The 25,943-nt window shown below is 34.9% G+C and overlaps 3 protein-coding genes across 3 annotated transcripts; 1 reads left to right on the top strand and 2 right to left on the bottom strand.

Moving 5' to 3' along the window:
• The first annotated feature begins 4,163 nt into the window (after window positions 1-4,163).
• On the top strand, window positions 4,164-4,977 carry LOC136808992 (MOB kinase activator 2-like). The gene has a single exon (XM_067065565.1). It carries the CDS (start codon window positions 4,251-4,253, stop codon window positions 4,893-4,895), a length of 645 nt encoding a protein of 214 aa, XP_066921666.1. The 5' UTR covers window positions 4,164-4,250; the 3' UTR covers window positions 4,896-4,977.
• Window positions 4,978-11,494: 6,517 nt separating this feature from the next.
• LOC136808990 (transmembrane protein 143-like) lies at window positions 11,495-14,262 on the bottom strand. The gene is made up of 4 exons (XM_067065564.1): window positions 13,973-14,262; window positions 12,688-13,477; window positions 12,189-12,368; window positions 11,495-11,787 (listed from the first exon to the last, which is right to left on the bottom strand). The coding sequence occupies exons 1-4, from the start codon at window positions 14,258-14,260 to the stop codon at window positions 11,582-11,584; spliced, it is 1,464 nt and encodes a 487-aa protein (XP_066921665.1). The 5' UTR covers window positions 14,261-14,262; the 3' UTR covers window positions 11,495-11,581.
• Window positions 14,263-14,653: 391 nt separating this feature from the next.
• LOC136808989 (glucose-fructose oxidoreductase domain-containing protein 1-like) lies at window positions 14,654-16,598 on the bottom strand. Its single transcript, XM_067065563.1, has 2 exons — window positions 15,502-16,598; window positions 14,654-15,189 (listed from the first exon to the last, which is right to left on the bottom strand). Exons 1-2 carry the CDS (start codon window positions 16,541-16,543, stop codon window positions 14,963-14,965), a joined length of 1,269 nt encoding a protein of 422 aa, XP_066921664.1. The 5' UTR covers window positions 16,544-16,598; the 3' UTR covers window positions 14,654-14,962.
• Window positions 16,599-25,943: the final 9,345 nt, after the last annotated feature.

Raw genomic sequence — 25,943 nt, 5'->3', positions numbered from 1 at the left:
GGGAAAACACAAAGCTCATGCACACACAATTACGCCACACACACACACACACACCACACACACAAAATTATTCGTTTTCAGCTTTGTATTGTGTCTAAATAGAATTTTGTAGCTAAAGATTTTAGTTCATCAGTATCAGGGTTGTGAAAATCAGTGTCAGGATGATTTATTAATAACTCATTCCATGTTTGACGAAAGACGAGAGAAAGAGTTAAGTCCAAAAATTTGTGGTTTTGACCGTCGAAAGTTTTAGTAGTTTAATAGCTTTGCCCCTGGTGCCAGTTTGTGATCAATTTCATCAAAATTAAGTGTTGATAGGACATCAGATGGAAGATTACCCTGGAGGTATTTTTGAATAAATAAGATATTCATTACTTTCACCTGATCAAAGATTTTGAGTAATTTAAGTTCAGCAAACAGGGGAGTGGCAGAAGTTCTTGGTTCACTAAAGGTCCATGAGTCTTAGTGCAGTGTTTTGAAGAGTAAGAATTCTATGTGTGACAGTATTGTCACACAGTCCCCAGAGTTGACTAGCATAGCGAACATGAGAAGCAAAAATTGCATGATAAATGTTTAGAAGGATGTGAATTGGAACATAGTGACGAAGTTTGGATATTGCCCCATTTGCCCTTCTCAATGTAGCAGCAACGAAAGAAGTATGAACCTTCCAGTTTAGATGATTGTCAAGGTGAACACCCAATACTTCACACCTCTTACTTGGTGATAGAATTTTCCCGCAAAGCTTAATTCTTGGAATACAGTCCATCTGTCTCCAAGGAGAACGAAAAATAACAAACTCAGTTTAGCTAGCATTCAAAGAAATTTTGTTGGCATTAAGCCAGCTGACTAAAACTCTGAGATCAGCATTAACCCTCCCACAAAGACTCCATACAGTTTTTGAAAAATTTAGTAAATGAGTATCATCAGCAAAATGATATGTTTCAGAGGTTCTTATACAGCGGTGAAGATCGTTTATATACAACAAGAACAGCAGAGGACCCAAGACTGAACCCTGAGGAACTCCATGATTAATAGATTTTAAAAGGGAATTTGAGCCTGAAAGAGAAACATACTGGGAGCGGTTAGTGAGGTAAGATCGAAACCATGCCTCTGACTCCGTAGTGATCAAGTTTTTCAAGTAAGATTTCGTGATCAACTGTGTCGAAAGCCTTTTGTAGATCGACAAATACACCACAGGCAAACCCACCATTGTCAAGATAGTTTCGGATACGTTCGACAATATTAATGAGTGTATGCTCAGTAGAGTGAGCCTTACGAAAACTTTGAAAAGAAAACTTTAACGATGTAGTCATCACTAAAAAACTAATTAGCATGCTTTCAACAAAGATATCCAAATCAAAACAACATTTTGCACGCAAGGAATTTTTTAGTAGACCTTTTTACTGTGAACGAAAAAATTTTTAATTGAGGCTGGAACTAAAAAATTGCTGGTTTGCCGTCACCCGACCCTAGATTTTGGAGGTGGGTCGGTCGGTCAGAATTTTTTTTTATTTTGGCGATTTAGGAAGTTTTCGTCCATGGAAGGGTTAACAGTTTGTTTACATTTAGGTAATTTTGAATAAAAAACAGAAGTGCTAGCAGGGAATTTACAATTCTTATGACTATGTTTGAGACAAACAAGATACGAGTTTTGATTTTTTATTGTTTGAAGTTTTTGAAGAAAAAAAATCTTCTTTAAAATGGCAATAAATTTTTTTGGGTCGGCAGGTTTCGAGGTAGGGTCGGTCGGGTGACGGCAAACCAACAATTTTTTAAGTCCAGCCTGAAAGAATTGCAATGTTTACTGAACTTCTAGTTTGATGGATGAACTTGTTTGATAAGAATGATACCAAGAATTTCATTCAAGGTTTGTTTTGATTATTTTACAGATCCGGTGTCGACTTTAAAGGAGGGCAGTCGATATTGGACAATTCTATGGTAGTCTACACCTTTTTAAGATCCAGGCCATATTTTAGAAAGGCAGGACAGCGTCAGTTGACGCTTTGTTTGCCAAAAAGGGTACTTTTTCTAGTGTTTTTCCACTGAAAAGGCTGTTTCTTACCAAAATTTTGGTTATTTCTGGAGGGGCAGCGTCTGATAACCTGACGCTAAAAGGGCATGAAAAATGGCGTGGAGATCACGGATTGAAACAAATAAAAAAGGTGTTATGAAGGGTGAGATTTTGCAGCCGCCTGTCGTGCACGGCACTGAGAACGCCTTGGCGGGTGCCAAAAAGAATGGCCATATGAAATACAGCATGGTGGAAATTTTTAACAAACAGCCTGTGAAGTAGCGTAGAAGAGACCCACTTTCGTTTTTGTCATAGATTTTTAAATAAATTTCTCATATAGGGATAACTTGTGTTGTGTCAACTTGTCAGAATTATTGTTATAAATGGAAAGATAAAAGAAGTAATGCTAGCCTAGTCTCTAATCCTGATATAGTAGTTTAAAGACTGGCAGAGGCTGCTTCTTTAAAACCAAGCCTTTAATACCTTAATAATCTACAACAACCTTTGATATTCAAAAAGTTGAGAAGATGAAGATCCTTACCAAAGTTGTCTTTTGGATTTCCCATTCAACAATCATCTTACACGTTCACTTCCACAATAATTTAATCACACTTTCCAGTGTAGCTCTAAAGCTCTAAAAGAGAATCTAGTATATAATATGAAAACCAGAATATGATTCTTCAATGGGAATCAAAACTATAAAGTGCACTCACAAACGTTTTCAAAAAATTGAAGAATAAAAAAGTTGTATTTTTACTGCTCTATTGAAATATATACTGAATTTGAAAGATTTTCTATGTGGTGTTTTTTACAAACTTCAAAAAACTGATTTTTATCCAGCTTTTGCAGGACTTCAGCTTAAAAGCTTGCTTGCAGCATTGGGTACAAAATATGTCTCCCATAGACTTTGTATGAAGTGTTAGAGCCACACTGCTTTCTGTCATAGAATTATATTTTACAGGTCTATCGACCTCTACGAAATAATTTTAGATTTATAGAATATTATCTAGTCTTCATCTGTCGTCCAGTTGTCAAAAGATATGGACAGAGAAGACGTTATTTTGGTCTTTGTCCTAGGTTTTCGAACTGGGGCTTCCTCTTACATGCCAAACGAAATCACCATTATCTAAATTCATTTTCTTTGCCTTTTGACACATATCTTTAATAACTTTTCTTTCATTGAATTGTTTCAGCTTATGCAGATTTTGCATTATCCGTTCTTTTTCCTTCGTTCAGGGCTCGAAATAACGGTCGGACAACAGAAATTGTCAGACCCAAATAGCTTCATGTGCGACCCAAAAATTATAATTATCAAGTTAAAGCAACCCTGATCTGACATTTTGTCCGACCCACTTGAAATCGTTATTTCGAACCTTTTTAAGATCAGCTTAAGTGGACGTCCCTTTTCTGTTTATTTGTCCAATGCGATGGTGGGACGGTTTGATATCTTGGATGCCAATGGTACTTAGTATACCTTCAATATCTATTTTGTCTTGTTCCTGTTGTTCCTCTTTCGTATTTACCTCTGATTCCAGCATTCTGTGTATAATAATGTTTTGTTTTTTTGATTCAATGTCTCTTTCTTCATTCTTATTTTCTTGTTGGTGTTCTCTCACTGTTGATTTGAAATTATCCTTGTGTTTCTTAGTTATTTCAGGTATATGTTTTTCTATGTATTTCGTTGTTTGCTTTATTTCTTCTTTTATAATCTGCTTGGTTTTTATTTCAAAATGTTTCATATACATTGTTTTTTGGTTTATACTTGTTGTAATATCAACAAAAATGTGCTACTTTCAACAAATTTTTGCCAAGATTTGCGAAATTAAATAAATCCACAACAAATTTTTCAAAAGGCTGATCCAGGAAAATAAATCTAGAAAGTTTCGTGATTTTTTTGGCTTGGGAAATCAAATCTTGCAAAAAATTATCCAATTAATGTCAAGAATCCAAAGAATTTCTGGAGAAACTTGCAAAACTCGCAAAATATTATCCTCACGTAAATTAATCCACTTATATGGAACTTATCCAAAGATGGTTTTTTAAGATCTGGAAGGCAGAAAAAATAAAGAAATTAACAATTTGAGGTCTTTTTTTTACGCAATAGAGTAGTTGTCGTATTGTCCATTCTGTTGAGTTCATTTTATAATTTCAGGAAGACAATAAACAATTAAATTATGTTCAATTGTTATTCATCGAACTGAAGTTCATAGATAGATTAATTTCAAAGCAACGGACAATAATGGAGTGGTTAATTGGAATCACAGGGAGGAATAAAGTCCCTTCCTCTTCAGCTGGGAACACTCCACGTAGAGTGGACGATATCCAAAAACCGTATGTCAATGATAAAACACTTCTCAGTAAGATATCCAAAGACGAATTAAAAGAAACAGTTCAACTACCAACAGGTGTCGACCCAAATGAATGGCTTGCTACAAATACACTTTCGTTTTTCAATCATATTTCATTGATGCAGGAATCTTTGCATGAATTTTGTACTTCTCAAACTTGCTCTAATATGTCGAGTGGAGCTCCTAATATTTGGCATGATAAAGGAAAGAAAGTTCGATTGTCTGCACCTGAATACATTGATTTAGTGATAACCCATGTACAGAAATACGTCACAGATGAGACTGTCTTTCCGACCAAATATGATATGACTTTCCCAACGAATTTTCTGTCAGTGATAAAGAAAGTATTCAAACTTTTGTTTCACGTGTTAGTTCATATTTATCAATCGCATTATAACGATATGGATGCGTTACAGCAATCGAATTTGTTGAATACCGTTTTCATTCATTTCATGTATTTTCAAACAGAACACAGTATATTGGAACCGAAAGACATTTCATCCTTTGACGACCTGATCAAATCACTTTGTTTATAAAACCCACCACTCCCAAATGGTTTTGGTTTGAGTTTTTTGTTTTTTTGTATTGCTGGAAAAACGTTGCATTGTTATTACTTAATGATTAATTTTAATTAATTTTTTGATTATTTTTTTGTTTATTATAAATTGTTTTTGTATATTCTTTAGTGATGAAATTATTTAGTAGAATCTTTTCTGATGCTTCTTAGAGTTTCAAAGAGCTCGCGTTTTCCACTTTTTTTCAGCGGAGAATAAATAAAATCTATAAAACAAATTTCAATTACAGTTAAACCTCTCTCTAATTCGATCTTCAACGGACCAAGAATTTTCTTCGAATTAAAGAAAGATTCGAATCCCAGTGTTCATCTTACACTACTTTCTAACCAAGACCAATGTTTTAGTTTGAATTACAGAAAGATTCGAATAATAGAAGTTCGAATTAGGCTCTAAAACTTTTCGCGCTTTTGGTGTTATTTTTTCAGATTAGAATTTCAAACCAAACAAAAGGAATAGTGTATATGCACAACTGTGTACAGTGTAATTAAGAAAGTTCTTTACTTTAACTCAAAACTTGGGGTCTGGTCTTTCACAAAGTCGCTTTTATCAGCTTTTTATCTGCCAAGAAAAGTGTAAGAGCTGCGGAATTTTCTTTTAATAAGTTCTGTACCACACTATAACGGAGTTTCGTGTTTATCACTCAAAAATTACCATCTAGGATTGGCATGATTTTTGAAATTACCATATTCATTAAAAAACCATATTCAGTAAAAACATTCAGTTTTTGATCACGGAAATGCTGCATTCGAACTTAATTATACTCTTTCTATATTTTTGAACTCTTACCGGAACAGGACCAGAATAGGAAAGAATTTTCGTCTATTTATATCTTATAAGATTGGAAGTAGATTTATTTTTAGAAAACAATTTGAAAAAAAAACAATTTCAACAAACTATTTTTTTAAGTCGGAATTATTTGTTAAAACTTTGGAGATTTTAACTTTTAAAGAATCTGTAAAATGTTCCGAATTGGCGAAGCGCTGTCGTCGTTGTCTGTCATACAGCCCCGGGAAAATAGAAACACATTTTCTTTCAACTTTATTTCAATAGGATACGAAGCCTAGAATTCTCCAGTAAGAATTATACTAACGGATTAGAATGCCGTATTCTCAACTTCAGTTGAGCTAGAATCTGAGAATGTCAGTCGGTCAGTCGGCGGTCAGTCAGTCACCTCAAAACTTTGGGGCAGGCTGGAGACTTCAAAAATGGTCCGATTTGGCTGAAATTTTGCACACTTGTTCCTTGGGTGAATCCATGGAGGTGTATTTTTCGACTTTTCAAAATTTTCATTTTTAAGGGCGTGGTCACGAGTTTTAGTCCCAAAACGAGGCTAAAACTTTGGGCAGGCTGGAGATTTCAAAAATTGTCCGATTTTGTTGAAATTTTGCACACTTGATCCTTGGTGAATCCCTGGGAGTGTTTTTTCATTTTTTCAAAACTCTCATTCTTAAGGGCGTGGTCACGAGTTTTAGTCCCAAAACGAGGCTAAAACTTTGGGTGCAGGCTGGAGACTTCAAAAATTGTCCAATTTTGTTGAAATTTTGCACACTTGATCCTTGAGTGAATACCTGGGGGTGTTGTTTTCACTTTTTAAAATTTTTCAATTTTAAGGGCGTGGTCACAATATTTCGCCAAAACGAGGCTAAAACTTTGGGGCAGCCTGCAGACGTCAAAAATGGTCGGATTTGGTTGAAATTTGACACCCTTGTTCCTTGGGAAAATATTTTGGAATGATTGTTTTATTTTTCGAAAATTTTTTGGGGCCTGGGGACGAGTTTATAGCCTAAACGAGGCTAAAACCTATTTAAGTAATACTAAAATTTTCCTTAAGCCATTAAGTTTACAATTGGGCCTCCGAATGATTTCAAAGATACTGAAGTTGAGTCAGTGCGGTTACCACGTTCGACAGTATTCGAAGTAAAACGGTAAATGTATAAAGCTCTCTTTTTTGGCTCCCAAGAGAGATCCATTGTCTTCGCCTTGTTAGAAGAAATATCTATAAATGACTTCTATTTGCACGCTCCTCGTTTAGTTTTTTCGTCCTTTTTATTTTTTTTCAAACTTATAAAGTTTTGAATGTAAAAGTGCCAAATTTTTCGTTTTGTTGTTTTGTTAATTTCAAAAATATTTGCAATGCTGCATTTGACCTTTAGTATCAACATACGCTGAAGTGATTTAAACTTTCATGTTTTATCTTTTGTCAATGACAAAACCCCTGTTTCATAGCCCCGTTAGAACCTTTTCTTTCGGCAGGCATAGAAGTTTTATCGAAATCCCAATGGGGATAAAAATTATATTGTTCCAAGCTAAAAAAATCCGGTGGGGATGTTTTATTGAAGTGCAATTATTTACATTGAATCGAATGGATTGATATTTGAGGGCAAAAATGTTTTTTTCGAGCATTAACTTTCGCGAATCTTTGGATGAAAATAAGAATTTTCGAATTAAAATTGCCTAAAAGTGAAAAAGTGAAAAAGTGAAAAATATTCCCTAAAAATCCGATAAAGACGGTTGCTCTTCGACTTTAAAAAGACATTTAAAGGATAAAAATATGGAGAAAATTTGATATTTATTACGATTTCGAGGTTTTTTAGATTTCCATTTTTTTGAGAATTTTTTTTGAGCATAAACTTTCGCGAACTGCCCTGTTAAGAATTTTCGAAGACATTTATTTTTACGAAAAAGGCCAAAACTCGCGAAAATCGCGAAAGTTTCTGCTCGCGAAAGTTTGTACGCCTAAAGTACACTCAACTCTCACTAATTCGAATTTCTATCTTTTAACATTGACTGATCAAATGTACGCTAAGTAATGTTCACTAAAACCCTTACAATCAATGGATCTTACTAACATCATGCCTGCCAGAAGACTAAGTAAAACTCAAAATGTAGAACGATAAATCTCGGTATACAAAAAATTCTCTTTATACCAGTAGTCTAGCAAGCTAGACGACTAATTCAGATATAGTAGAAATAAAACAAGTAATGGAGGGAACAAATTTTAGTTTATACAAACTAATATTATCCCGTAATAATTATCGTATTATCATATAACGCCTATACTACTGTATTACACGCATTATAAACGGCTCCAGTCTATATCGATCTATATACCAGTGGATATCCCTTAAAACCTACCAAGTGTCACTTTGGGCTCTCTTACCCAGCAAACTTAATTTGATATTATATAATTCCCTTTTCACAACCTCTCTCATAAATGTACTTTCATAAGATACCTAATTTCGAAAAATTATAGTCGCGCGGCTGAGGTCGAAAAAAGTGGCTAGAAAATGATTTTCGTGATACACCTCTTAGATTCCACTTTTTTCGATGGAAACTGGCGAATTAGTATGTGTAGATTCCAAAATCAAAAAGTTTCTACGATATTATCGTGCAAGTAACGGGTGATTGGCGATTTTTTGCGTTTCCAGGCAAAATTGCAAGGCCTGGAAATTCATGATTTTTGGGGGGGGGGTCTTCAAATTAAAAAAAGACCTATATCACATGATAGAGCTCTTCAAACTGAGCAAAAAAGTGTAGTACACCAAAGTCCCAACTTCTCTAGATCAAAAGTTATGGGCCTATTTGTGGTAAAAAACTGATGGAAAACAGGGAATTTCCCCACAATCTGCATTGACCACAAAAAATGTTTTTTTCGAGCATTAACTTTCGCGAACTGCCCTGTTAAGAATTTTCGAAGACATTTATTTTTACGAAAAAGGCCAAAACTCGCGAAAATCGCGAAAGTTTCTGCTCGCGAAAAAACTTTAAAGAACGCCTAAAGTACACTCAACTCTCACTAATTCGAATTTCTATTATTATATTCGAATCTTTCTGTCATCCCCACTAAAATATTGGTCTCCTCAGATTAGAAAGTGGTCTAAATTACTCTCTGTAATTCGAATCTTTCTCTAATTCCAATAAAATTTTTGGTCCCATGAAGATCGAATTAAAGAGGGTCAACTGTATACAAAACATTTTAACATTGACTGATCAAATGTACGCTAAGTAATGTTCACTAAAACCCTTACAATCACTGGATCTTACTAACATCCTGCCTGCCAGAAGACTAAGTAAAACTCAAAATGTAGAACGATAAATCTCGGTATAATTCTCTTTATACCAGTGGATATCCCTTAAAACCTACCAAGTGTCACTTTGGGCTCTCTTACCCAGCAAACTTAATTTGATATTTTCACAACCTCTCTCATAAATGTACTTTCATAAGATACCTAATTTCGAAAATTTCAATTATCACAAAAAGTGTCGTAAAAATTCGAAGTTATTCAAAATTTAATCAAAGATCACTTAACAAAATAATTTTTTTCGGACCTAGAGATTGCACAATTGAATTTAAGGTTATAAAACATATACTTTTTAGGTACCTATACTTCTGGTAGGTATGAAAAAGATCATTTCCTTCTCCATGGTTACACCCCAAAGAAATCGTAAGGCTCTCAATGTTCTATTTTAAAGCTCATTTATGGTAGTGGCCAATAAAATCTGAAAATCGACTTTCTCAAAACATGGTCATACAAATTGCGTATTGCATACCAAAATGTCACAAATTTAGAAAAAACATTAGTACCATACGTAACAAATGAAGTCCATAAAATCTTTGACCCTTCAAAGATCAATTGAATCACGGTTCAGCAACTGAATTGCAATTTCACAGTTTCAGTAAGTTGTGAGCAAGGGTGTAATACCTTAAAGGGAACTTATTGTGGGGGGAACTAATTTTGGCGAATTGGGCTCTTCCAGAAAAAAGTCCGTTCATGGGGGGTGGAGGATGAATTGTCCAGGGGTATTGAAAAATACCAAAAAATTGCAATGTCCAGGGGGTAAATTCCAATGTCCACGGGGTTGATTTGATGTTTGTCCAGGGGGTTAAAAATCAAAATGTCCAGGGGTAATTCATGAAAAAAATAATATATCCTCCACCCCCCATGAACGGATTTTTTCTGGAAGAGCCCATTCGGCGAATTTAGACAAAATTCGCCAAAATTAGTTCCTGTCAAAATTATTTTTTTTGGTATTTTGCCTAATAACTTCTTGAGTTCATAAAAAATAGAACAGATTTACGCTGTCATTCGCCAAAATTAATTCCCGCCAAAATCAAAGGATTTCATCAATCACAAAATAATAAGTTCTCGTCAAAATTGAAAATTTTCAGGATTTTTGCCGCTCGTCAAAATTAGTAGTTCCCGCCAAAATAAGGTAGTGTAGGTTTTAGGGTGTATTTTGATATTTAGGTACCAATAATTTAATTGTAACATTATTAACTTATTATTAATTTGGGACCAAAAGGACTATTTTATCAAAAGTTATTCTCGAGAAAAATCATTTTGAAAGTTTAAGGGTATTTTTTCACTTCCTCATGAAAAACTGGTTTCTACAAAACATCACTGCTAGGGAAGAAAATCATAGACAGCGTACTTTCAACCCAAAAAGTTTCAGCCTTAAATTCCATTCAAATTTTCAGATAGAGGGTACCTCTAGGTAACATATAGTACTGCATTATTTCATTATTTCAACTAAGCTCAATTAAATTTCCCGAACTGCGGCAAGATAAACAGAGAAAATGTTTTGAAAGTTAAAAATTTCTTAATGTTACAGTAAAATTCATTAAAATACATTCGAAAATCATTTCTATATCAAAACATATAACTGTTAAACTTGTAATAGGCACATTTTAATTAAAGCCATCTTAAGACATGACGGAAGAAACTACCTAAAGAGATCGATTTATTGATTTTGGGGTTGGTCAATATGCTACTTTTCACAGGGATTTAATTTGTTATGTGAGAAAATGTTAGACACCGATCTTAACCAAATATTTCTCTCTAGTGGACTAAAAATACTGATTTTCATAAAATGTCGATATATTGAATAGATGCCATTGTTATGACTTTTAATGAATTTGGCAAGTATTTAATTTGGCAGGTTTTATAAATATCTGCTAAGTCTGGTCAAATTAACTTAACTAATTTATTAGGAACATAGCATAGCAATGAACATATTTTCAAGGAAAAATTATTCCAAATTTTAATTGATAATTTTTCAATGGGATAAATTTTGCGGGGATTATATTTTGCGGATATTGCAGATTTAGGTGCCATCAGCGAAATTCAGTAGTGAAAAGGTTTTTTGACCCAGAATTTTTTTTGAGTAAGTCTATAAAAAAAAAATGAACATTAACGAAAATCTAAACTTTTAAATTTAATCACGAAAAAAATAAGAGCCGTCGAGCCTTTACAGGTTCTTCGAAAATAGCGTATATCTCAACAAAATTTTAATCTCCACAAAATTTTAATCTCCACAAAATTTCATCCCGTTTAAATATTCTAGCTTTTGTTTGTGCATAATGCGAGTGTTGATGTGAAATTCATAAAAATATTTAAATCTCCAAATAGAGTGTCCGTGTGTAATTATAGTGTGAAAAATTGGCAGGAACAATATTTCATTCCCAAAATTTTATTCATCTCAGAATACGTCGATAAGAAACCACACTGAAACATTGTTAGTTCACTTTGGCACCAACCATAGTATGGACACATTGACGAATCGAATTTGTAGAGACGTGATACGTTTTCATTATCAACCCGGCGACGTGGTCGTTTTTATTGCCAACCCGAAAACGTTAAACGTTTTCATTGCCAACCCGGAGATGCAAATTCAGCTTCCCTTTGTTTCACTCTGGATGCCACGTCAGCAATTTCAGTATCAGTAACCGGCACAATTTGTTCAAGGTCAAGTTCTTCTTCACGGTCCTCCTCCACATCGAGGCTGCTCGTTACCATGGGTAACGATCGAATGGAATCGGCCAATGATTTCACTGTTAAATGGACCTCCTCACCTGTTATGGAAGTGAAAAAAATAACTAAGTTACTAAAAATATTACAGTAGGTATGTTCTATGCATCTAGAAATAGTACACAATTCCAAAATTAGCCAAAAAAACCGGGAAAATGAAAGAAATCGGGCGATAAAGAGGTCGATTCGTGAAAATAAATCCACGCGAAAATTAATCCACTTAAGGTAGTTCGATTGACATTGTTGTTGTTGTAAACAGAATACACTTTGGGGAGATGTTTCGCATGAATTCTCTAAAGATCAAATAATCATCATTTGAAATAGTTCCGAGAACTTGTCATGGTACGTACTAGGCTACTGGTATCCACTAACGGATTCGTGCTTCTTATAGCTCCTATACTACCTGGTATTTAGAGGAGATCTGCGATTCAGACTAGGTACTGACCTAATTTTTGTGATTTGAGCAATCCTAGTTGTTCGAGTTGCTGGAGAGCATTCCTTCCGTCGAAATGAATATTGACATCATACCGTTCGCTCATCCAATGTTCAATGGAATCGTTCAATTCTCGAACGGAGACGAGTTGATCCATGTGTAGTGTATTCGCTGCTGTAGAGTTTTTCGTTTCTAAAAGAAAAGATTGTGTGAGACTTTTTTCCATAGAATTTAATAGCAGCGAAAGAAACTTTTAAGTCTTTCAGGACGAGTGGACTAAAAAGTAACTAAATCTTCGTAAGAACTCGTTCAGTTATGGATGTCTCGTCTGGAAAGGGTAATACTGCAAATCTAATGAGATGCGAGAATAAATAAAAACTGAACTTGAAAGTTGTTTTAATAGAAGGCAATCGATACTCTAAAGATGACGAGTATGATTAGATTATCCAAGAAGTTTTTGAGCAAGAAAAGAGTTTGCACCGGTCAAAATCTTTATAAGGGCACTGATTACCTCTGAGGATATTTTCTTTGAGGATGAAGGTGTACGCAAGCAAGGAAGCCTTGAAAACTTCATCTTCAGCTCTATCAGTCACCAAAGTCAACAAAGCACGATTGTTCGCTAATGCTTTGTAATAAAATGTCTTTGCGAGTTCCACTAAATATTTGTTTCGTTTATTTTTGTAAGCACTCCATGATTGCAACGCCAAAAGGGCGGTCATTCCGCCAACGATGGAGGTCCATGACAAATTCATATCTGCAGCGGACGATAGTAATCGCGCGCCCACGCTGAGCGCTCCGATTGTGACACCAGTTGCCATCAATCCTGCATCAAACTTGGAAATAGAGATCTTGCCTTCAGGTAAGATGTATTCTAGTCCATTCGTTGGAATATCTTTGAAAGCTTTCAAGAAAAGTTTGTTTTGTTTTTTCGAGCGGACAGCAACGACCACCCGTTTATACGTGGACATGTTTTTGGGCCACTGCTTCATGTAAACATACATTTGATTGCGGATTCGTTCACGAAAATTATCATAATGCAATGGAACCTCTTCTTCACCTAACGCCCAAAACTTGATGACGTCAAATTTTTTCATGTCAACTTTGACCATGACGCCCTCATAGCAAGGGTGGTCTTCTAACGCCTTTGCAACGTCATTTCGCGGAATTTCTTGAAAATGTGCCTTCTCAAGTAGCAATGAAAGTTTTTGAAGTAGCCAGAATTCTTGCTCCTGTTTCTCCTTCTTGTTGATGTGAAGGCCGACTAAGGTTTCCTTGTCAGGGTTCAACGGGTCGTATAATTGCTGAAAAGAAAGAAAAATTATACGTCTGAGGCTCTGATTCAAAAAGCTAAGAAAGCTTGTTATTCTATTAGCCGTTCGAACATGGAAGGTTCGATTTAATCGGATTAATTTCTGCAAGCCGAAAAAATCACGAAATATTCTAGTTTTATATTTTATTTTAGCGAATTAAAATTTTCGAATCAAGAGTAAGTCAGTTGAAAATTGCCCTGAAAACGCCAATTTCCGTCAAAAGCATCAGATTTTTAAGTATATGTTACGCCGAAAAATTCATTGTGAAAGTTATCCGGTTTTAAAAGTTTTGAAATGACGAAATTGTGTAAACACAATATTAAATCTTACGAAAATTAGTACAATTACAGAAGAGAAAAGTGAGTTTAAATAGTGTTTGCCTTACGATTTTCATCCTTTGCTGATTGAGAATATGAGTTATGAATATGAGTTGAGGTATTTAAGTTACTTGAAAGAAATCACTTGAAGGAAATGACGGGAACACACCTTTAGCTCTTTTAGTGATCCGTGGAACTGATGAGATATGGAACTTTCTAAACCTTTCACGAATTCTATATACTGCTCTCTTTCATCGGGCGCCACTAAATGCGTGTTTTCCGTCAGTTTGCGTAACAACGTACGTCGCGTCATAGGGATAAACCGTTCCATCTGTTTGCCTTCAAGTGACGCCTGCACCAAATTGGTTGAGCAAGCACGACATGATAATTGAAGTTGTGGTGGAGCAAGAACGCGTTTTGTAACGTAAACCAGTTGCCGGTGAAAACTGGAATTCATTTTTTTCTACCTATTTTTTTTATAACTCTGAAACGAAACAAACACTGTGAAAATGTTGCCAAGGGAAGTAATGATTTGGTAAAATAATTCAAATCTCAGTTGACAGTCAATTCATGATATTCATGACGTAATATTTTCTACGGAAAGACCCCGGTTTTTGCCAGTAGTGGCAAAGTTTAAACAACCTTTGTCTAGTTTAAATTTGCCACTACTAGCAAAAACCGGGGTATTTCCATAGAAAACATTACGTCATGAATATCACGAATTCCCAGACTAAAACAGACGACGAGTCAAATCGCGCACCAGTTAAAAAGCATTTACAGACATTACACACTTTGTTGTTTGAGACTGAAGTTTGGATATTAAACAGGCAAATAAAAACAAGCAATTCTTAACGGCATTTTCAATTTTATGCAGAATTCAATATATACAAAAAGAAGAAAAAAAGACGATACACGTTTTCTCAAGAGTCAATGCCATCCGCCCTTCCAATTTACTTCAAAGTGAAGTTAGCCTTTGTCTTTTTTTTGTTCTCCAAATTAACTAACAATTATTCACTTTCTTGGTTCATAGACATCAGGAGATAAAATCGGTTAAAAAGATTGTTCCCTAGCAACAGAACAAGGTCTTGTGGCTGGCTAATGGGCAACATTCTACCATCACATTCAGAAGAACCCCGAATTATGACTACATGCATCTCTTTCATCTCTTTTTGGAGACGTGAGGAGAAGAGCGTTGTTTTTGAGTATCCGTTCTGGGCTTCAGAACCCTGTTGTCGGTGTTATTCATCCCACTTTGTTGTAATGAACATTCTTTGGAACTCCAAAAAGTGTTATCTCTGAACTCTTCACCTGGTTGTTTGATTTCCACCCATTGGCGTTGTTTGTTCGATTCGAAGATGGCATCCAATACAGACCGTGTATAACAACCTAAAAAAGGAAAAATACTCGAATGTGCAAGATGCAGTCCACGTTTAGGTAAACGTTTGGTTAAACATTTTGCAGTACAGAATACGATGATGATCTTTAAATAAGGAAGTTTGTAATAGTCTCTTTTATGGGGGGAGGTTTAAGATGTAAGTATACATAAAGAAACATCAAAGCAACAAAACTAAAAGACTGTCTCGTACCAATAGATGACCAATTCTTAATTCTAATAATTAGTCTACATTTTTTAATTAATGGAATAGCAGTCATGGAAGTTTAACAATCCTCTTTAAATAAATCAGAATAATATCTTACCATTTTCAAAGTTAGCTGCAGCTGTAATCAAGTTGATATCAGCGTTTCGTCTGTCGGTGCTTTGGTCCATACCCATCAACTGAGTGCTTTCGAAGGCTAGTTTGATTCCTTCAATCAACTGTTCACAACCAAGTAAATACATCCCTGGAAGGATATCTTCAAACGAACTATAAAGTGAACGGTCACCTTGCTCCTCTGTATACAAACATTCAACGGTATCACTTCCACTAATTTGTCCATATAAATTACAATTCACAATTTTCAAGAATCCCTTACTACCAACCAACATAACCTCTTGTACGAAGTTGTTCGGCATGTGAGCGTTCAATGTAACACAAGCTCTTATCCCACTTGGATATTTCAATTGAAAGGAACAAAAATCATCACTTGATATTTGTCGGAAATTGGGCATTTTATCGGTTTGTTTGACAAATGTTTCGAGGATACCATGTGCCTGTGTAGCTTTTTGTTCCAGAAGGAATGATAAGATATCAACAATGTGACTTCCGTATGTTTGTAACACCCCTCCACCCATGGTACTGTCACAATGCCAATCAAAGGAACTACCAATCAAACTTTTGATATGTATACGACATTCACATATCAAGATCTCACCGATTCTCCCTTCCTTGATCAAGTTTTTTGCTTCTGAGTAAGCACTCAGGAATCTCAAAGGATGGTTCAAGACAGATAATAATTTAGGATAATATTGTGCTTTGTTAAGCATATCATTTGCTTCCTTTAGTGTTAAACCTGCTGGAGTGGAACTAAAAACATGTTTGCCGATGGAGAGAGCTTTAGTGCAGACTTCAGCATATTGATGTGGTGTACCAGCCACACAAACAATATCCACTTCATTATGAAGCAACAATTCTTGAATCTTATTGGTGTGGAAAGCAACTTTCAAATCATTAGCTAGTGATTTCGCACTCTCGTAGGTAGAACCACAAATAGCAGTGACAGGGAATCCAGCAGCTTTGAACAATGCAATTAAAATCTGAGCTTGGTGGTCTGTGCCAAATACACCAACTGAAGGAAGCATGTTTCTTGTATTCTGTTGTAACTTTAAAACAGAAAATGATTGAATAAATAGGATGAGAGCACAATGTTTGTTACACTATTTCCAAAATATATGGTTAACCCATATATATATAGAGAGGAAAGAGTATTGAACGACTTTTTGTTCTAGATTTATGCTTAAACTTTAAGTTAAACCTGTAAAACATAGATTTCAAAAGTTACAGAAAAGGGCCAAAACGCCAAAAATTTCAGATTCAAATATCTCAAGATCTAGGCATGGAAATCTGATAAAGTATCCCTCTATTCAAACGTTTATTTAAAACGTGTGGTGAGAAAAATTTTGACCATTTTGCTGGTCCCCATGTGACATCATCACTTTTGCTGAGGCTTGAAAATGAAAATGAAAATTAGAAGCTCGTATATAGCTCAAATGAAAGATCTTTCAAATCTCTTTCAAATAAAACAAAAATTTTTTGATTTCGATGATTTTTTAATTGCCGATGATCTCATTGATGACGTCATTGTTTAGCAAATTTTCTTTATAGCTTCTCAAATATTGATTTTCAGGTATATGTTGTGATATTTTTTGAAATCCTTAAATAAATATCTTTCATTTGAGCCATATATGAGCTTCTAATTTTCCCTTTCATTTTCAAGCCCCAGCCAAAGTGATGACGTCAAATGAAGACCAGCAAAATGTTCAAAATTAGATTTTCCATACCAAGCAGTACCAAGTGTATATGAGATAGGATATCTTGGGCACATGCCAATTAATTAAAACATGCTATTTAGATCCAAAATAGCTTCCTCTTTTACTTCTACAAAATAATCTTCGATGAAAAAATGACCCCATTGAAAAAAATTCATCTATCCAATTTTCTGCAATACAATTTTATTCATTTACCCATAGACATATGAACAGTAAGAAAGAATCACAACAAAGCTCGGGTTGCCATGGTTAATCCTATTGTTTTCCGAGAACAATATGTCCTGAAGCGATACGGTTAAAACTCATTCTCTTTTGCGCATAAACAACATTTTTTATGCATAAATTAAATTATGCCATTTGGGTTTTTCTTAGAGAGTGTTGCTTGCTTTACAGTAAAATTTAGTGGGTTTTCCTAAGTAATCAAATAGCAAATAATACTGAATAATATTGTAATCTGTCAAAGGTTTCCTGTGTTTTCACTGGGAGAAAGAATTAGGAGTTTTCACTGATTACAAGAGGAGATATTCATACTTGAATATATATAACACTTCAGTTTTCGAGGTATTTCGTATTCTCTAGCACATATCTTCTTAACTACAAAGGGCTACAAAAAGGCTATAGAATATATTATTAACAATGATTAAAGGTAGCTTCCGTCCAAATTTTTATGTCTAGCCATTTGCCTATCCAAAGTTACAGTATTTTTCGTCAGTAATTTTTTTCTTTATTTTTTTTTGCATAATTAGTGATATTTTGTGAATGCAACTTTTTTTATCAGTCAATCCAGGCTTGTAGCCTTTTTTGTTAACATGGAAAATAAGTAATTGGGAGGTTTTAATCCATAAAATTAAATGTTCTGAATACACTTAATTAAACATAAAATTGCAATATAAATCAATGAGTTACGGGTAAAACCAAGTAAAACCATCGAGAACAAACTTAAAACTTTTGCTTCATAAATTAAATTTTGCAAGAGTTTTTTGGAAGTTTTCTATATGTTATGCTTCCTGATTTTTACCATAAATCGACAAAAAGCCTTCTGTCTGAAATATTTGATTTACAAACACAAAAATTACAAATTCATGGAAGAAAATTTATTCATACTTTCGCGCATAATTATCTCCCCTTTCGCAAAACTTACTTACTTCTTTGTGATACTTCGTTATTGATTATGTACTTTATGGTACTCATCCAATTCGTTGAATCCGATGATTGACCATTACTGTTGTACTGTTAGAGTCAGCTCTCCTGAAGTTGAAATAATTAGGAAGCAGCGGTTCGTCTGGCAGTGTACTGAGGAATTGGTCAAGATGCTGTTTAAAAGTTTGTTTGGTACAGTTTGTGAGGTTTCTAAGAGATTTCTGGCATTTTTGGCATTTTTAAAAACAAAAGGTATGGTTACGCCACATTCTTATCAATCAAAATTTTAACAAAAGAGAAAGATTTTTTTTATGAATTGTACCACCAGTTCAACATGTACGGCTAGAACAAAAGAAAATAGCCATTGCGAGTCTTTCTCACTGTTCATATGTCTATGATTTACCCAATGAAATTACAAAAGGCATTTTTTACTATTGCTTTTAACCTTGCATTTTGTAACTGATTGCAGTTGCGAATAACCCCATACAATAGCAAGGATATCCATGACTATTGGACATACCAGCCAAACACCTACCCCCTAAACATTAATAATAGAGCCTTTTCCATTGAGAAGCTTTTATTTACCCTACGCAGCAGCTTTGCCAAATCAAAATTTCAATGTCAAAAGATCACATCACAAAATTGTGACAAAAGGTACACCACTAAGCTGCCATACCGTCGTTTTGCATAAGATTCCACTACCACAAAATGCCACGTTACACCTTTAGAAAAAAACCCTTTTAAAGCTCATACCGGTTCTTTCCCCAAAATAAGCAGACATATCCCGGAAAAGTAGGTGGAATCTAAGTGCAGTAAGTAAGTTGAATCTTATGCCAAATATTGGTGAGTGTTTGCTAGCTGGAATGGTGTCTTCTTTCGGGTGAAGTGTGTTACTTCTGTCTGTAGTTGTTTAAACAGACATTGAAAGGAGTTTTAGTCTTACCAACATATTGGATCTTGCAGATTTGGCATTCTCGTAGGTAGATGACCTATTTGCTTTTACAATTGGCATTGTGGAATATCTTGTGTGGGTTGTAGTTACTTGACAACAGCAAAGGTTTCTTTCCTCTGGAAAGTACCATAGCTTTGTGTAATGCTGACATACCTTGTCTAATTCCATCATAGCAACTATCTGGTCTTTAAAATGTTCATATAAAACCTTCTGAGTAAGCTGTTTAAAAAAAATCACTCTAACTACTTGTAACTACCATAAGTTGGTCTAGTGCTGACATCACTCTTCTAATTTATCACCCATCTTTAGAGATAGGAATAATAAGAAGGTTGGAATTGCTGATGGAAACTATTTTTCCTTGCTAGCGATCGGAGTGGAAAAATATTTATATTAAAGATAGGAATAATATGAAAAAGGATTATTGCTCTCTGACCACTAAGGAAAGAAAAATAGTTTTTAACCTTTCTATCAATTTCAGCTGATAAAAAAGGTGTTGGAATTAGATGAGGGAAGTTGACATTAAACCAAATTAAGGTAAATTGCACACCAGATAGATGCTATGGTTATCATTACTAATCGATAAAATCAATAGCTAATCGATAATTAATCGATTGATTAAATATCGATTACAAACGATAATCGATAGCTAATCGATACTCACAATTTTTTAGCACTCAATTAAATTATTACCATAGATTTTTTATCGATAATATTGATTAGTGTTAATAATTGATAATATTGATTAATATCGACATAATCAATACCTCGACCCTATTGATTTTTAATCAATACTGTGAGTGGTCCTAAATCCTACAGCCCTGCCTAAATCCGACCCCCCAAATAACTGCTATGAAAAAAGATTCTATATTTACAAACATTCCTTCTCCAAGTTGAACAATAAACTATTGCAAGAACTCTCGAAACAAAACATCAGAACATCTAACAAGATGACTATACTGTCAAGATGACAATTAATGTGATCAAAAAAGTGTGAGTTGTAAAAATAATTACCTCTATTATTCTGAACCCGTTGCTCAAGTTTAAAACGTTAACAATTTTGTAATAAAAAAATATTTTTTTGTATAAGAAGCAATTATTGTTATTAGGTTCAATTGGTTCAGTGTATCAAATCTCTCAGTTTAGTTGACACTTTAGTATCTTCATTGCGTCACAGGGAAAGGTTTGTTTTTATTTTAGTTTGAATCTTTGAAAGACCCCATCGGATTTAGGCAGGGCTGTCGGATTTAGGACCACTCACGGTAATATCGATGAAACTCGAAATCTATATCTTATATCTGATCGATATAATCGATACTTACAACTTTTTAGGTGCTGATTATTTATTGATTATCGTTTTAATAATATTTAATCCATCAATTAGTTATCGATTAGTTATCGATTTTATCGATTAGTAACGTCAAGTATGGTGGAATTACCAAGGTATATATGTCAATATTGCACGAAGTTAAAGTAAAATTTTGTGAAAATGAAGCTGGAGAACTATTGACAGCTATTGATCCCAGCTTATGAGGCAGGATTCCCCTGTAAATTGTTGATGACCTTTATTTGGACATGGAAACCTTCAATGATCCCCTTGGAAAATAATGAAAAATGTACTAAACCTAGGGGGGGGGGCTCAATTTCTAAATGACGGCATGTGCCCCCCAAAAAAAAATGTAGTTTGATCTCATATCTTATTTTGCTGAAGCCACCTAAAAATGAGCCAGAGATGTTTGACACAATGTACAAAACAAATCAAAATGGGTGTGAGTCAAAAATATAAAGATACATCAGATTTCTAATGTCAGACTTGCAATTCAGTTCAGTAAGTCCCCAAACACACCCTACAGTGTATTCAGCTAAAAGAAGACCTGTTGTAGTGCAAAAGTACACACCCTTACAGCCAATCTGGAAAGAAAGGCATGTACGACGGATATCTCCGGCGCAGACTTTGGATTTCATAGACTTACACAAAGGCTACGCCAAGAAATCTCTGGCGTAAATATTCTCTTCTTTCCGGACTGGCCTTACAGCATTTCGATTCTCGAGGGTCTTGAAAAACCTATATTCTTAAGGGTGGCACATGTCGTGGATCAGACTATAAAAGTGCACCCCAGGACTAAATCCCTTGGAAAATCAAAGTTCAGTCCTCCCCATCCAGCCAGACTGAAAATGTTTGTCAATAGACCTTTTTTTAAAGAGCGCGCCCTGTTGAATAATTATGTAGTCCAGCAGAAAAACAATGATATAGCCATGCATAATTATTACAATATGCACATGATACAGTAATTATGCATGACTGTATCATTGTTTTTATGCTGGACTCCTTAATTATTCAACAGGGTCCCCTCTTTAAAAAAAGGTCTATACACATGTCACTGTACTGTGTCTGCTGGTTTAAAAATGAAATAGCCCAATGTGCAATGAAAAGCAATGCAATGAAAATAATGGAAAATAAATACGATGATGTTAACACGTTTACTGTCAAGGCAGAAATGGAAAATTTGATTAATTTTGACATCACATGGTCGAAAGTTTGGGCTCTTGTCTCCTCATCAGTTTTGCTTTTGGGACCAAACCAAGAAAATATTATGCGAACTCCTTGACTACTACCTGAATATGGAAACACAACAAATTGCCAATATGGTTGAACGTTGCCACCGAAGCTCACACAAGAAAGAAAACAGAACTAGACCTATCTACATCAGATTCTATTCTTGGAACGATGCTCAGTTTGTACTTAATACAATAAACAAACTCAAATCCAAAGACAGAGAAATCAAATTCAAGATTGATCAAATGTTTTCAAACTCTATTATGGAACGACGAAATAAGGCTTTGATGGCCAGAAAAGAACTTATCGAAGACCCTCAGAACACTATCACACAAGCCTACCTTACCTACCCGGCGAAACTTATGGTTAAAGAAGAAAACAGCACGAAATTCGCATTCTATAAAGCTTTTTGACATTTGAGTTACTAAAATCATGTTCATCAGGTTTCTTCATTCTTGACTATATTATAATTACTGTTATTATTTTTTGTTTATATTGGTTCTGGGCTTTAAAGCTTACATTCCTTGGCTCTGCACTAATGTCCAGCCTTTTTCTGCCTGGCTCGCTCACTGCCTCTTGATTTAATGTGATCTTAGTACTAGCTCTTGCTTGACTTTCATCACCAGCCAGTGCCTTACATTCATAACTATTTATTTTAAATACGCTCAGGTTCAGGCCTCTCTCTTTCACCTTTCACCTCTCTATATCTGATATTTATCTCTTTACTCTCCACTCTCATCTTCTCATCTATGCCTAGAAAGTCTAAGAAAGCCCCCAAGTCAAAACGTAATATCAAAAACCCTTGTGGAATATGTTCTAATCCTGTAGCTTCTAATCACAAAGCAGTCTGCTGTGACACCTGTGATTTTTGGATCCACATCAGCTGTAATAATACATCGAAGACCGAGTACCAACGTCTACAACAACATCCTAACAGCTGGTTCTGCCAAAAATGCTTCAATTCAGCGGTACCTTTCGGACAAATCCCCCACGAGAGTCTCAAACTCACTTTACAAGGTAAGAATTTTGATCCTTTCTTAGATCCATTTAATGACATTAACCTCCAATTTTACAGGGATATAGATTCTGCTCTCACTCAAGATGATGTAGACAATAATACTTTTAATTTTCAATGTCCTTATCTATCACTCAGTGAACTCAATGAAAAACATAAGAACAATAACTCAATTTCCACTCTACATCTTAACATTGCCTCTCTCAATCTTCACCATGCTGAACTAGTTTCAACTCTCAACAACTGTGAAATAGCATTTGATTTCATAGGTATAACTGAAACTGGTTTCAAGGACAAAAAATTAGCTCAAAGTGCTGCAAAAATTCTCAATTACACACACTTTGACTGTTGTACCAAATCATCTAGGGGAGGAGCTAGAATCTATATCTCGGATAGCTATGATACGCTACCAAGACCAGACCTCTGCATTTATAAAACTAACCAAATTGAGTCTGTTGTAAGAGAAGTTGTATACGACAAAAATTTCATAATAGTATGCATCTACAAGCACCCTCTGGCTGACTCAGAAAATTTCCTCAGCCTTTACTCAGACTTACTTGACAAAATTCTCGCTGAAAATAAAAAAGCTATCATCTTTGGTGATTTCAACCTGGACCTATTAACTGTTGAATCGAACACAGAGGTTGACAATTTTCTCAGCTGTAACCTTTCTCATTGCATGTTACCAACAATCACTAGGCCTACAAGAATCACTCCAACTTCTAAAACCCTTATTGACAACATTTTTACAAATTTTATAAACAAAGAAATATCATCCTCTAACCTTATTTGCAACATATCTGATCATCTTCCACAAATTATGAAACTTAGCCTCAAACCAAAAACTATACCTAAAATTAAAATCACTAAGAGGGATATGAGAAAGTTCGTCAAAGATGACTTTGTAATGGACTTCCTTACTCTAGAGTGGCCTAAAATATTTGAAGGTAAGTATAACTCGGAGAAATTACATACATTTATATCGGAGGTTAACACCATAATAGACTACCATGCTCCCATTAAGTCTTCATGGAAAAAAGTTTTCCAGCCAAAAAATCCCTGGATAACGAATGGACTGATCAAATCAATTTCAACAAAAAATCTCTTGTACAAAAAATTTCTAAAGGCTAAAAACCCTGAACAAAAATCTCAAAAACATGCCAAATTCAAAAAACATAGAAACTTTCTTTCCAAGCTCATAAGAATTAGCAAGAATAATTATTACAAAAACTACTTCTCTGAAAACAAAAATAATTTAAAACAAAAATGGAAGGTGGTGAACGATATAATTGGTATCAAGTCGAGTTCTGACCTCTCTCCAAAATTAATTATACACAACAACACTCAGGTTACAAGAGATAAAGACATAGCAGAGGCTTTTAACAATTACTATGGAACAATAGCAGATGATACAAAAAATTAAATTCCCAAAACTGACAAGGCATTCACAGACTATCTTAATGATCCTACCCTAAACTCTATATTTTTAACCAGGGTAACGCCTACAGAAGTACTCAAACTCATCAATAAACTAGACCACCAAAAAGCTTCAGGGCCCTCCAGTATCCCCACAACATTCTTGAAAATGATTTCTCCAACAGCAAGCACCATCCTCTCTCATATTTTTAACTGCTCTATTCGTGAAGGCATCTACCCAGAATGTCTGAAAAGAGCTACAATAAAACCTTTGCACAAGAAAGATTCCAAACTTGAGGTAGGAAATTATAGACCGATTTCCCTGCTTTCCAATATTAACAAAATCTTCGAAAAACTTTTACACCTTCGTCTTATCAAATTCTTTGACAAAAATACCACTTTTACAAACAAACAATTTGGTTTTAGAAAAGGACACAGCACTAACCATGCTGTGATAGCTCTCACTGAGTTTGTAAGAAAAGCTCTAGATGGTGGTGATTTGCTGCTGGAGTTTTTATTGACTTGAAAAAAGCTTTTGATACGGTAGAACATGGCATCCTTCTACACAAATTAGAGTACTATGGCATAAGAGGACCTGCCCTTGAACTTTTTAGATCGTACCTTTCAGACAGAACTCATTGTGTTGAAATCAGAAATAGCAATTCAAATTATATACCTATTAAACATGGAGTCCCTCAAGGTTCTGTGCTTGGCCCCCTCTTATTTATCATTTACATAAATGACCTCCATCGAGCGCTAGAAAATTCCACTACTTTTCATTTTGCTGATGACACTAGTCTGATCTGTTGTGATAAATCAATTAAAAAATTAAATAGGAGAGTAAATAGGGACCTTGCTCTCCTTGTCCACTGGCTCAGAGCTAACAAGATCAGCTTGAACACCTCCAAAACTGAACTTATTCTCTTTAGAAGCATCAGAAAATCATTTACAAAAAACCTGAACTTCAGACTTAGTGGCCAAAAACTTCATCTCTCTAAGAAGGCTAAGTATCTTGGAATTATTCTGGATGAACATCTCTCTTGGGAACCCCAAGTCCACGATTTAACCGCTAAATTATCCCGAACAGTAGGCTTTCTGTCAAAACTTAGACATTTTGTTGATTTTAAATCCCTTCTTTCGATCTACTATGCCTTATTTGATTCTCATGTGAACTATTGTCAGGGTTCGAATTATAGCTTCGCACTTCGCAAAATGCGAAGTGAATTTTAGATTTAGCGACCCAAAAAGATTTCGTAACTCAAAAATGCGAAGTTGAAAAATTATATTTTGCTACTTCTTTCATTTATTTATTATCTATTGCTTTGTCAACTTGCCACTTCACTACTTTATTCACTCGTTTATCTATTGCTTTGTCAACTTGCCACTTCGCTACTTTATTCACTCGGTTATCTATTGCTTTATCTACTCGCCACTTCGCTACTTTATTCATTCGTTTATCTATTGCTTTATATACTCGCCACTTCGCTACTTTATTCATTCGTTTATCTATTGCTTTGTCAACTTGCCACTTTGCAACTTTATTTACTCGTTTATCTATTGCTTTATCAACTCGCCACTTCGCTACTTTATTCACTCGTTTATCTATTGCTTTATCAACTCGCTACCTCGTAACTTT

Source organism: Clytia hemisphaerica, unplaced genomic scaffold, assembly GCF_902728285.1.
Source record: "Clytia hemisphaerica strain Z4C2 unplaced genomic scaffold, Clytia hemisphaerica genome assembly, whole genome shotgun sequence".
In the NCBI taxonomy this organism is placed as follows: Eukaryota; Metazoa; Cnidaria; class Hydrozoa; order Leptothecata; family Clytiidae; genus Clytia; species Clytia hemisphaerica.
The sequence above is the reverse complement of the archived record's forward strand: the minus strand, read 5'-3'. Positions and strand labels throughout refer to the sequence as shown.